The 12,619-nt window shown below is 40.5% G+C and overlaps 1 protein-coding gene across 1 annotated transcript in view; it reads right to left on the reverse strand.

Annotated features, from left to right (window-relative positions):
- Window positions 1-284: 284 nt before the first annotated feature.
- Window positions 285-12,619, reverse strand: part of FASS (tonneau 2 (TON2)) — a 107,958-nt gene continuing 95,623 nt past the window's right edge. The window contains exons 11-14 of the mRNA XM_087701019.1: window positions 2,822-2,897; window positions 1,802-1,903; window positions 1,414-1,606; window positions 285-760 (exon numbers count right to left, since the gene is read on the reverse strand). Coding sequence (XP_087557145.1) covers window positions 520-760; window positions 1,414-1,606; window positions 1,802-1,903; window positions 2,822-2,897 — 612 coding nt within the window. The 3' untranslated portion in view covers window positions 285-519. The remainder of the gene's footprint in view (window positions 761-1,413; window positions 1,607-1,801; window positions 1,904-2,821; window positions 2,898-12,619) is intronic.

Consider the following 12,619-nt stretch of genomic DNA (forward strand, 5'->3'; position numbering starts at 1 on the left):
AAGTAGTCACACATCACATGACATACGTTCATAAATAACTTCAAAAAACCTGGAAAATAATATCATTGGAAACTATCAATGTAATCGCCCTAAGATATTAGCCAATTGCTACATTGTTTTATCCAGGGACTCTGCAATCCTTACCATTGGAATGTGGAGAGGGAACAGTAACAAACACTGAAAAGCACTTTTGAACAGCATCATTTGACATCCAATGAATGGATATGCAGGTTTAGGAGCATTCTAGGCCAATATAAATACATACAGATATTTTGCACTCAACATGTTCACAATACCAACAACTGAAAATATCCCATTAAAAGCGCAGTATACAAGATTATGACCCGAGAGGTTAACCTTGGGCTCCAAACAATTTTCTAGAAAATATTTAGTCATAGACATAATTTAATAAGCTTGAACAGAATTCCCCAAGCATGAGCTGAAATCATAATGGAGAAGTCAGCCTGAACCTCACCAAGGATGAGAATAAATTGTCAATCTGATCAAGGACAAGCAAACTTACTCTTCTTCTTCCACTTCCTCCTCATCTTGGAGAAGGTTCTCTCTATTGTCATGAGCCCAGAAACCTCGCACATCAGTTAGCATACTTGCAACAGTTCCCCCCTGTCTACAATCAAGCAAATCCTGCAGTGTGATTCTTAAAGGATCTCGGGGCTTCACCATGTCCCAAATCTCATCCCTCACATCCTCTATATTAAGGTCGTAGTTTCCACCTTCAATCCACTTTCGATGCACATCCCTAAAATTCATGAACAAGTACTATCATGAGATACATTGTGTGCAAAAACAAAATTAGCCGCTTTTGTGTTCTTTGTTTATGCAGGGTTGCAAGCAAAAGATCTGCAGATAGCAGCGTTACTTTGAAACTGAAGTTCTGCAACACACCATCAAGTGATGCTTGAAAACAAAATACCAATGCAGAACGAGCCTACATCCATGTGTGATGCCAGTGTGTGAATGCTTATGTGCCATGCACCATGCCTGCACATTGCTTGCAGGTAGCAGACATGCTTGGTGACTAAATTGGACATGATAAAGAGGAAGTTAGATTGAAGCGGTATACTGCATGTGGCTGTGTGCACATCTGAATGACCATTCTGAAGCCAAACAATCACCCAATTTTAGGGACTGTTGCATGAAATCATTTGACAGTCAATACCCTCAAAGGACTCGCTGATTGGTACAGCACTAGGATATTGAGTGTACTAGATAGCCGCTGTTGTGCAAAGCGGACATGATAAAGAGGAAGTTAGATTGAAGCAGTATACTGGGTGTGGCTGTGTGCACATCTGAATGGCAATTCTGAAGCCAACCAACCACCCAAATTTGGAAACTGCTCATCGTCAATTATCATTCACATCCAACATTAATACTGTAGATTGATTCACTGACCTGAATAGCATATGAATGTCGGCAGTTGTAAGATAGCCTCTGTTGTGCAAATCCAGACAACGAAAAAGATAAGTCAAGCCTTCGGGTGTATCTTTATTCTCTAATGCCAGGACAAAGTCAAGGAAACTCTCAAAATCCATCTCCCGGCCGCTGCCACCACTGCTTCTACTCCTCTTCACATGTTCATCAAAAACTACAGACGGAGTGTGCACAGAAAATGTAAGCATGTACAATATAAGTATGCATTTCACCTGCTATGACAATAATATCCTATTCTCGATTTATCTAAGCTCTGCAGGCCACTATTAAAGTCTCAAGACACTCTAGAGGGCTGTTCATCACATTACTATAGACATTATTTAACTTTTAACTGAAGGTTAATCCTTACCCCGTTCAATAAATATCTCAGTGAGTGTGCCTTCAGCATATTCTTGAAGTTCTTGTTTGCTCAACGTCCCATTCATATCTTTGTCCAAGGACAGGAAAACATCTGCAATAAAAGAAAAGAGAACCCTTTTTGCTTACAAAGGTAAAAGGTGAAGTAAATCCAAAAGAGAGTACAATTCTCAATATTACAATGTCTGAAACATTATTGAAGGACTTACTTTGCTCATCCACTTTTGCTTGGAAGTCTAACCCATGGTCATCGAAAAGTAACTCAACCACTAAATGGTTCAAATATACAACAGCAGCTACAATTCAACCTATAAGGATGGCTATGATGAAGCTTTTATAAAATAATCTAGAAGTAGAGCTGGATCGCTCAGAAGAATAACTCAAATTGCTTCTCTAGATAATAACTAGATTCCTCTCATACCTTGTTGACAGCCTGTTTTCATGCAAATCTCTTCATTAAACATTCATTATAAGTTTGAATGAAAACATATTTGTGTCTCCTGAGGAGATGGTAACTGTCTAGGATTGACCAAGCTGGCAGACACATGCAGTATTACAATAATGTGGATTGGATTTTGACAGATGGCTTCACTAGATACGTTGAGTGAGAACATCGCAACTCTCACAGACCGTGTAAACATGCACAGAGGTGGGTAGAGAAGAACTGCATGGGTTTATACACAGGCTGTCTGACAGAAATATATAGAAGCAAAGATAATCAAATACCAGAAACAAAGGCTGAAAATAGCACTCCATCAGCCCTTTGTCAGCCTAATCATCACCCTGTCAGGTGGTATGCAGCTTGTGTACCAAGGCACCAATTTATCATAGGCCAGGATGAGGTGAAAGTCTAAAACTGAGATACTTTGAATGTGGTATTATGGCCACCTTAGCCCATGTATAGACTCATAATCCATCCTTGTACCTTTCGGAAAGCACTTAACACACAAACAATCATTGCAGCAAATGAGTTTTTTGGCACTTGAAGGATGTAGTGTCACAAAATTCTTACCGCATATCCTTTGTGCACTGCTCAAAGAGAACCAGTTCTCTGCCTGCTCCCCTTCACCTGCTTCATCCTCAACCTCCTGTACAATAAGGCATGAACAATTAGTACCTTTCTTTTTAATTTATTGATTGATTTGAAGAAGATGACAATACATTCACTGTAGAGGGTCCTATCTCACTGTCTTTCCTTCCATAATTAATAACTTTTCTTTCTACTAACTTTGCTCTCTCTATCTTCTTATTCTCTTCCTTTCATCATTATATCTCTACATTTTCAACCTTCTTATCTCCTTTTACTACCTCCACAACTGCAATCTCAGATGCATAGTGGACTTGAATTTTAGAAGACTTGTTCCACATTTTTTGTTAGATGATTGAGGGGCTTTAGAAAGTGGTACAATAGAGGGGTCTTTAAGAATGTCTTGATAAAATAGAGGAACACATCAAAGAAATAATTTCCACTTGTAGAACGCATAGATAAGTAAGAAGTTGCTCAATTTGCATCTGTATAACCCAAAAGGTGAAGTGAATGCAGAGAATCAGAGTTTTGTTGGTGCAGATAACCCAACCCAAAATCTTTAGTGGCTTTCAAATACTTCAAAACTCGTTTAGTTGCAGTCCAATGTTTATAGGCAAAGCCATTAAATTCAAACTCCTAAGAGAGATCTCTTTCCTTTGCTATAGTATAAAGCACCCATGTGCAAGCAAGCATCAACCAGAGGGAACACGTAATGAAAGCATCAGCTTGACATCCCCTGCAGCCAAATTCCCTTGCCTTCACCAGAGCCAGGGTCCAGAGTGCCCACGCTTTCACTACAGATATAAAGTATTTGGTCTTTGGCATCCTTCACAGTCCTTAGTTACACTGACATTTAAGGACTGGATCTAGGAACATGACGCATGATTGTGACAGAACATAACCATCAAAAGCATACAATTCAATCAGCTCACCGAGGAACTTGCAACTTCCAATTTCTTTTGTTAGCACCTCAAACTTCTCTTATACTTGCTAGATCATGAAAGAACCTTGGGCTATCCCTTTGCCATCAGCTTATTTATAAGTGCTTGAGTAAAACAATAGCTTTTTTTAAAGCACAAATACAGGGGTCCAGTTTCCCACCTCGCTTTTGAAAATTTTCTTAGAAGAAACTAAACTCGTTCCAATAAGCAAGATATGCAACATGGTACCAGAAGTCTGTTTCATCCAGCTGGGCTCTGTGCAATTGCTATATTTTTGCACTTATCTAATCAAGCACAACTTTTGGGGCCATTAGCTGTGATTGATAGCTAAAAGAACCCTCAATAAAGTCAAAAGAGACTTTTAAGGTTAAAATAAAGGTTGTTGCACCCCTCATTGAACTTGACAGATAAGAATCACATAACGAATTGATTGAGAAAGAAAAGAAGAATGGTCATACTTGGATGTGTGGCATTTTATGTTTTGTCAAGACAATATATAATTGACCATGCCATCCCTTAGATTTTACAATAGGATTCTGCACAGATTTTCCTGTTGGATTCAAACATAATCTCATTATGTAGGATGGGCATCACAACCAGGAACAAGCAATGCATTCTAATGCAGGTAAAATCCTTGTAATACAGATTGGAAGGTGGGGTGAAAAGCCAACTGGTATCATGTATGGCACCCTCCTCTATAATAGAGAAAGGGACTTGGCTTCATGCAAGGCCCAATTGCTAACACCACCTTAGTGAAGAGCAACTGGAAAGATTTCATGTCCAACTAGACCTGGACAGTTCATTGTTGCGGAAATCGCTGGGGTAAATTAACCAATCATTATGCAGCTCATTGTCACCAGAATCAATATGTGAGACGAGTACTGAACAAATTGGATAAAGACAAACGTTAAGTCTTCCTTGCCTCACAGCAACAATCACCTGCAAGGCAGAACCACCCTGGATACTTATACCAACAACCATCACACATAAACAAAACAGGAGTTGTTGATCAAAAGTCAGATAGGGACAGTGACAGATAAGAAGTTTACCACCATTGAGGAGACTATATGAGTGGATATCCACATTCCAGAGCTAAAACATCACCTTGACAGCACAGAAAGGAGCCTCTTAAGTGTTACAGCTGTGGTGGCCCTCATTAGGGCAGCAGAATCTTCAAATACAGCTGTCCATTTGATAATCTGAGACAGAGTGATCAGGTTTGTCAATGAAGACAACAAAGCACCTTGCTTGAGATGTGAGACTGACCATCAGAATTGTTCGGCCACACAGAAACCAAAGGTGGTCAGCCTAAACCTTCTAAATGTGTAAAATGGTCAAGTCTTAACGGTGTCCTAAGTGGTGTAACAAGAGTCCAAGCCAAATAAGACGTATAAACCTGAGAGCACAAAGGAACATGAGCAAGGAGCTAGAAGCTTCTTCATCCACATCCATAGCTACTAGGGCTGCCAATAGATGAAATAGAACACCCACCTAGAATCCAGCCTGCACTCAGTCCTTACATGCAAATATATGTATAGTTATAGTTTGCTTATAAACTCAACCTTTGCTTCAGTGTAATTCTCTATGTGATAAAAATAACGCTTGTAAAACCATTCAGAACTGTCACTTTATAAATTTGTTGATGTTTTTTGGTCCGACACAATTCCATAGTGTTGTAGAACATTAAACAATAAGATAGAAGCATTGTCTTAGCTGTCATGTCTCTTGGCAGTCTTATGCTTCAGGCCTAAAGAGGAAGATGAGATTGCTAGGTAGCTACATGACTATCTTGCAAAGGGTTTTATTGGACTGAGGTATTCTCCATGGGGTGGGGCACAATGGTCCTCTCACCAAAAAGGACTGCGTGATACACAGATACAAAGGGTTGAATAAGGTGGCCATCAAGAATAAGTATTTATTGCCTGAGATAGATAATGTTGCATATGGTATCTTGTTGTGAAGTACTTCACCAATATGGATTTGAGATCCATTTATTGTTGGTTACAGGTAGCCCTTGAAGATGTCATGACTAATTCTGGATTTCATACACAAAATGGACACTACTCATTCTTGGTTTTACCTTTTGGGTTAACAAACACACAACTTCCCAACAAATGGTGAATGATTCATTTCGTTTGATCCAAAAAAGTGCATAGTTGGTTTCTTTGATGACGTACTTGTCTATTATAAGTCATTGGAGTAAGACTTGGATTGCTTTGGTTTCCTTGATGATGTACTTGTCTATTATAAGTCATTGCAGTAAGACTCGGATTGCTTATGTATCATTTTAAGGCCTTTAATGTGAGAAAAGTTGTTTATAGAACCATAGAAGTGTAGATTCTTCCACATGGAGGTTGTATGTTGGATATATCATCTCAACCAATGGTATTATGATCAATCTTGAAAAGATGAGGTGATGCTTGAGTAACCTGCTCTCCAGGAGATTAGGCAAGTGTAATCCTTCTCGGGTCTCGAGAGCTTCTTTCAATCATAAAGGACTATGCGCTAATTGCCTAAGGCTTGGCCCATTTGCTTAAGGCTGTACGAAGTAAGAAAAAATTGTATTGAGCTACCAAAACTTTCAAGATCATAGGTTACTGTGTCCTTAGGCTAGTATGTGTTTAGGACATTGCTTATCTTCCACTTCACCTATTTACTAATTCACCCATTTTTCTTCCATTGCAGTTTTCTTCCTTCAGCTTGCTTGTCTTATATCCCCAAAAGTCAAAGAAACAAAACAACTCTTGGAGCTTGAACAAATTTTCTTTCACAAGGATAAAACCACAAGAAGTGGCTTTATGACACAAAATTTCTTACTCAAATTCAAAAATTCACCCACAACAAATGCGCAATGGATAGATGAAAAATGTATAAAGAATTACTGAGACATTCTTCAGCCATATGAAGGAGCTTTTCAACTGAGCACAACTAAATAAAAGTGGGAGCAGTATCATAATAGAATAGAAAAAAAAATTGTGTCCTTTCTATTATTTTACATATTTAATTGTTTACTAAATTTGTTTCTTTGTGTTTCCTAGATACAAAGAAAGTGCATTAGAGCTAGATACTGATGAGTGGTCACAAGTTATGGTGGAGCTACATAGTCAGTCAAAAGAAAGATAGTACACACTTCCACCTACATGACCCGATTGGCTGCTTATGACAGAAACTCAAGCATATACAAGCTCGCATACAAAAAGGATCAATGCCTTAAAGTGTGGGATAGAACAAAACAAATAATTACAACCAACAAGATGGCATGATCATGGAATGTTTATACAATGTGCATGTGTAGGCTGAAATTTTGAAGTGCACATATCTTTGCATAGAAAACTCATATATAGATTCCAATACTATTTTTCTAATGTACTTGTAAAGAGCTTTCAGATGGCATCCATGTTGAGGGGGTCCCTAAGTTTAGAGCATCTTACTAGCCTTGTAGCTTCCTATGCAATATTCTACTTGTCTCTGACAGTTCCTACTTTAATTCGTGGCATATTTGACACTAATTCCTACGAGCCTTCCGACTTCTTATGCAATATTCTACTTGTCTTTGACATTGCCTACTTTAATTTAAAATTCTGCACGACACATACACAGAGTCCCCTTTCCTTGGCTCTATCAAAGCGTTGAATCTTGAACAGCTTTTTTTTTTTTTTTTTTTTTTTTGCATTACCAATGTGAAATCCTCTCATCACAAATTTATTTCCTACCTTGTTGCCAAAAAAATATAAACTTTTTTGTCTAATATTTGAAGAGTTGCGGTTAGGCCATCATTGTGTCCCTCTAACTAAGGCTTTGCCAAGGCAAAATATCCCACTCTGGTGCAGCTACATATGAAGATATTGTTCCACTTTCTTCGTTTTTGAGCTGTTGATACAACTAGGTCGCTTGGAATGCATTCGTTTTTTACTCAAATTCTTCTTTCCAAGGACATTGCTAGGCTCAACGGTTTTCTACATTGGCAATTAGCTCTCATTCAACATGCTGACATGCAGCAATTTCTTTTGTTTCTTTGCCGTGAGTTTTGTATTCCCCATGTGATTTGATATAATATAATTAATTACAAAGAGAGACAGACAAACACAGGAGAGACAAAGAGGACGAGAGGCCATCACATGTGCCCCTTGCCCTAGCACCACCTTTCTATGTCTTCGATTGCACCTTGCACACCACCAACCTGCAGTAAATCGTGCCTGTCCCCTAGGCCCTTGCTACAGCATTGCACAGGGATAGGGCCTACGTCAACCAGCGGGAGAAAGGACAGAGAATCTTAGTCCTAGCATTCCTGCACCCGTCTGGGCCTGAGGGCCTGTTGCATTGCACGCCTGCCCTTTGATCTGCTAGCTCTGGCCCTCGCACTCTTCCTGGGGCCCCATTTTGCAGCCCTGCCCTGGCTTTGGGGCTTGCAGCATAGTGTGTCCTCTGCTCTGTCTTATGCTGTCCCTGTCCTGCACCCAGCCAGGAACATTCTGTTTTCTATGTGTCCTACAGAAGAAGAGCTGCAAGAATTAAAGCAAGCCCGTGTGATCAAAAGGGTACGACATGCAGCATATTCTGCACCAACCAGTGGCTAGGTAACCTGCAAACTTATGATCTGAGAGAGAGACACACACACAAGCAACTGTGCAATTTTGCAATTCAAACAGGAGTGAATTGTTGCAAAATCACCGTGTCTGAGCTCAATATGGCATTTATAGATCAGCTGGTTAGGATGAGACAGTCTCGTGCACAGAGATGGCTCAGGAAGTAGCTCCAACCTCTGATGCACAACCTAAAATGAAATTCAATAAGCACGATGACTATGCTCCTATGATGACTCTTGATAGCTCAACACCTTTGGAATCCCTGCCACATTCATATGCGCAGGTTGCCAATGATTCCTAAAAACTGGATTGGACATCTACTAGAGTTTCTTGTGGCAAGCTTAGTCATTTCATGGCCAAGAGTCTAAACAAAAAGGCTGCTACTGTTAATCGTAATGGGCATACTAAAATAATAGTGGAGGCACCGCCACTAGGGAATGGCCTCTGCACAAGGATGTGGTCCAACAAAAGCAACATCTGCTTTCTTCAGACCCACATGATTCGGGATGGATTGATGTTCAGCGTAGAAAGGGTAAGAAGGTTGAAATTCAGCTGCCAACAGGTTCTTCATCAAGCACTCAAGATACCTTCTATACATATGTACATAGAAAGGATAAATATTTTGAGCTGCCCCGTACAACTGTCATGAACCTCTCCAGTTCAAAGCAGGCTATGCAACCAATATCATAGGCTGAGCACCCTCTAGAGCACCCCAAGGATCCTTCTACATGCCTAGCTTTTGACCGTAAAGGCAAGGTGATCACCTTGTGGGATCGTAAATATTCTCATTTGCCTGCAACAAATGGAAGCAATCCTTCCCCTGCGAAATTTTCTCGCATAGGACAGAATGCTTTTGTGGTTTTGGTAAATTCTTTGGTGAAGAAATTTTGGAGGCTTTAGCTTAGAAAGTACAAGCAAAACATCAGCAGCCTCACCCATGAATTCCTTGATTTCACAAATGCGAATCGCCATTTGGAATGTCCATGGGATTTATTCCTGCAATAAACATGACATGTGGCCTATTCTACATGAGAACTACTAGGATGCTTTGTGTGTTGTTGAGCACAAAAGGGATGATGATGATGGTCGTGTTTCGACTTGTCATGGATTCCGCCTTCTTTATGTTGGTTGCAAGACTAAACACTATTCTAGCATCCTCATGGTTATACACAAGAAATTCAAGCCACTGCTTGTTAAGAATGATGTTCACATACACTTCCTAATGATTGAGATTGTGTTTGAAGGGCAAGCCTTATGGCTGGTTGCCCTTTATGTGCCCAATGAGTCATTACATCATCCAGCCCTATGGAGCCATCTTCGAGATTCTTTGAGCTTGGAAAGACCAGGTTTGCTTATGGGCGATTTTAACATGTGTGTTGACATGTTCCACTCTACTTTGGAACACTCCCTGATGAATAACCCAAAAATCAGGGCATGGCAAACCTTTGCCATGGATGTCTTGAAACAAGATCTTTGGTCTTGGCTTTCTCCATCGCCTTCAAGTTTTACCTTTCACTCACCTCAATACTTGGCCGTGTGGTCTCGACTAGACCGCATTTATGCCATGCATGAAGACTTTTTCTTACTAGAAATTTTGGAGATAAGAATCTTGCAACACTATGTATTAACGACCATTTCCCTTAGAAGCTTGACATGACTAGGTAGCTGGTGGATGCTTTTATCTGTCTCCTAGCTAGGTTTCCCCAAAGATTCAACTCTTCATTTCTAAGTCATGTTGTTTTCAAGGGCTACATGACCCAACTACTAGAGAGGTTTTCCATTACAAGGATTGGACTCCTTCAAGAAACTGATTTGAAATGTCCAGAAGGTGTCAAGACAATATGGGATCTGTCATGCTTCACTTAATAAGCACTGTTTGCATGCTGTGGAAGACATGTTAGTCTTGGTCCGTCTACTGTTGCTTGACTTGCCGCATGATGATTTTCTAATCTCGTTAACAGCTCAAGTCAATGAACTTATTCAAGGCTTTCAACTACGGTCTTACCAACAAGCTAAGCTAAGGAATCTGACTAATGGTCTTTGAGACAATTATTGTCAAATTCATAAATTCTTTCAAGCCTTGCATGCATCCCTAGCGGGAAAATGTGGTGAGATTGCAAATGCAAAGGGTCACATGGTCACAAATCCTTAATCAATTGTAAGTATGTGTATGGAATACTTCGCAAAACTTTCCGGTTCGCAACAAATATCTTCTTTACAAGTTGCGCAAGCCCCGTATGCCCTTTTATGCTTTTGTCAAAGATCAGGTTCCCCATGACATGCAAGACTTCTTAGAAGCTAATATTCATGAGGGCAAAGTTATGGATGTCTTGTTGCATCTACCAAATGATAAAAGCCCTGGCTGAGAAGGCATCACCAATAAATTCTTTCACACCTATGCATCTCTTTTGGTAAAACTTTTGATTGTCATGTGCCAACAAGTTCACGAGTCGAGCAACGTGCCTTGATTGTGGAAAGAATGGGTGATTAAGTTGATTCCCAAAGTCCCCTCCCCATCCAAACTTATGCAATGGAGACTAATTTCATTAATGGGCTCTATGTATAAGATCTTTGCCAAGGTGTTGGCAAACCCTCTCCATAAACACTGGTCTGATCTTATTCATCCTCACCAATATGGGTTTATTAAGGGCAAAAACATTCTTCATAATATCCTACATACACAGATGGCCATTGACTATGTGCAGCACATAGAGCACAAGGTTATTCTAGTGCAACTAGACTTGGAAAAGGCCTTTGACTTCTTGGAATGGTCTTTTGTTGCAGACCTCATGGAAGTTATGGGTTCTGGACCTCGCATGTCAAGGTTGATATACCCCATCAATATGGCTTCCACCTCCCGTGGTGCAATCATCGAGTCTTTTTCCCTTGCGCGATCAATGGGACAATGCTGACCTCTCATCCCACTCTTCTTTGCACTTGCTACTCACCCTATTCCTTCCATGCTATCGCATCTTGTGGATACGGGGCACTTAGGTGGTCTTTCTCTACCTTTGCAACGGCAGTTTGTTGGCCAGGCAACTGGCTAATGATACCTTTATGGTTCTGAAAGCTGATGCTTCTAATCTTCGGTCAACCTTGGATGTATAGGAATTACTTGGGCACGTGTCGTGCCTATGAATCAATGCTACCAAATCTTCCCTTACTAATTGCATGGCCTCCAATTTGCTAGATTTAGGTGGCAAAGTCAGGTTGTCCAGCACAGCAACATTGTAAGGCAACTTGGTTACCCCTTGGGGGTTGATGTGCAGCCAAAAGTCTTGCTGAAACAGACATCATAGAAATTACAAGCAAGCATTGTCAATTGGAAATCTAAAGCTTGGTCATTCTATGTGCTCAAAGTAGCCCAATCCATTATGCTTCCCATGCTCGCCTACTTCTTGCCATTGCTGCCTTGGACCAATGCTGCCTCGAAGGATCTCACCTATCACTTCCATTTCATGCTCTAGAAGAAAGATTCTATGTAGGCAAGTATATCTTGGATATCGTGGACTCATGTTTGCACCTCGAAATCCATGGGAGGCAGGGCTGTTTTGGATGTGGAGTCCCATATGACAGCCCTCTGTTGGTCACTGTTTCAAGCCGTGTGTATTGGTCAACAACCCTAGACTCTTATTGCTCACACTTTCCTTGAGAACCGGGGTCTTTGGCATGGCAGTACAAGGGTTCAAGGTTCTTGGTGGCATGTGCTTAATGCTAAGGCTCACTTTTCTACATCTACCTTGGTTCTTCTTACTCATTTGGTGTCTTCCTAGAAAATTGTCCCTTCCAACTTCCAAGGCACATTGGCATTTAACAAAGGACACACAAGCGGCTAATTCATTGCCAATGGAAATTCTAGCAATGTCTCCTATTCTTTTGTGGGAAGGAAAATCCCAGAAGAGACCTAAATTTCATTGCATAGCATGTCTTGGATTGACTCGGTTGCTCATGCCACTTTCTTGCCCCTAGGCACCTTAATGTCCTTTCGCACCATCATAAGAGTCTTTCGGGTACCTCCTAGCTACAATGATCTCTACGGTGGAGTCTATTCAAGATTCCGATTGCCCTTGGCAAGACTCAAATCTTGCAAGCATTTGACCCTTCAGCCCTCTTCACTTAATCACATTTATCATCTCATGATCAAAGACCACACATAGGTAACCACCAAAGCCAATTCTCTTTGGGGATTGCGCAAATCTAAAGCTAGTTGGAAATTGACAATATTGGAGGGATGGATCGATAAGACATGATTCAAA

The sequence above is a fragment of the Lygodium microphyllum genome, chromosome 19 (genome assembly GCF_053477565.2).
Source record: "Lygodium microphyllum isolate KBCC chromosome 19, Lygodium_microphyllum_v1.1.10, whole genome shotgun sequence".
Lineage (NCBI taxonomy): Eukaryota > Viridiplantae > Streptophyta > Polypodiopsida > Schizaeales > Lygodiaceae > Lygodium > Lygodium microphyllum.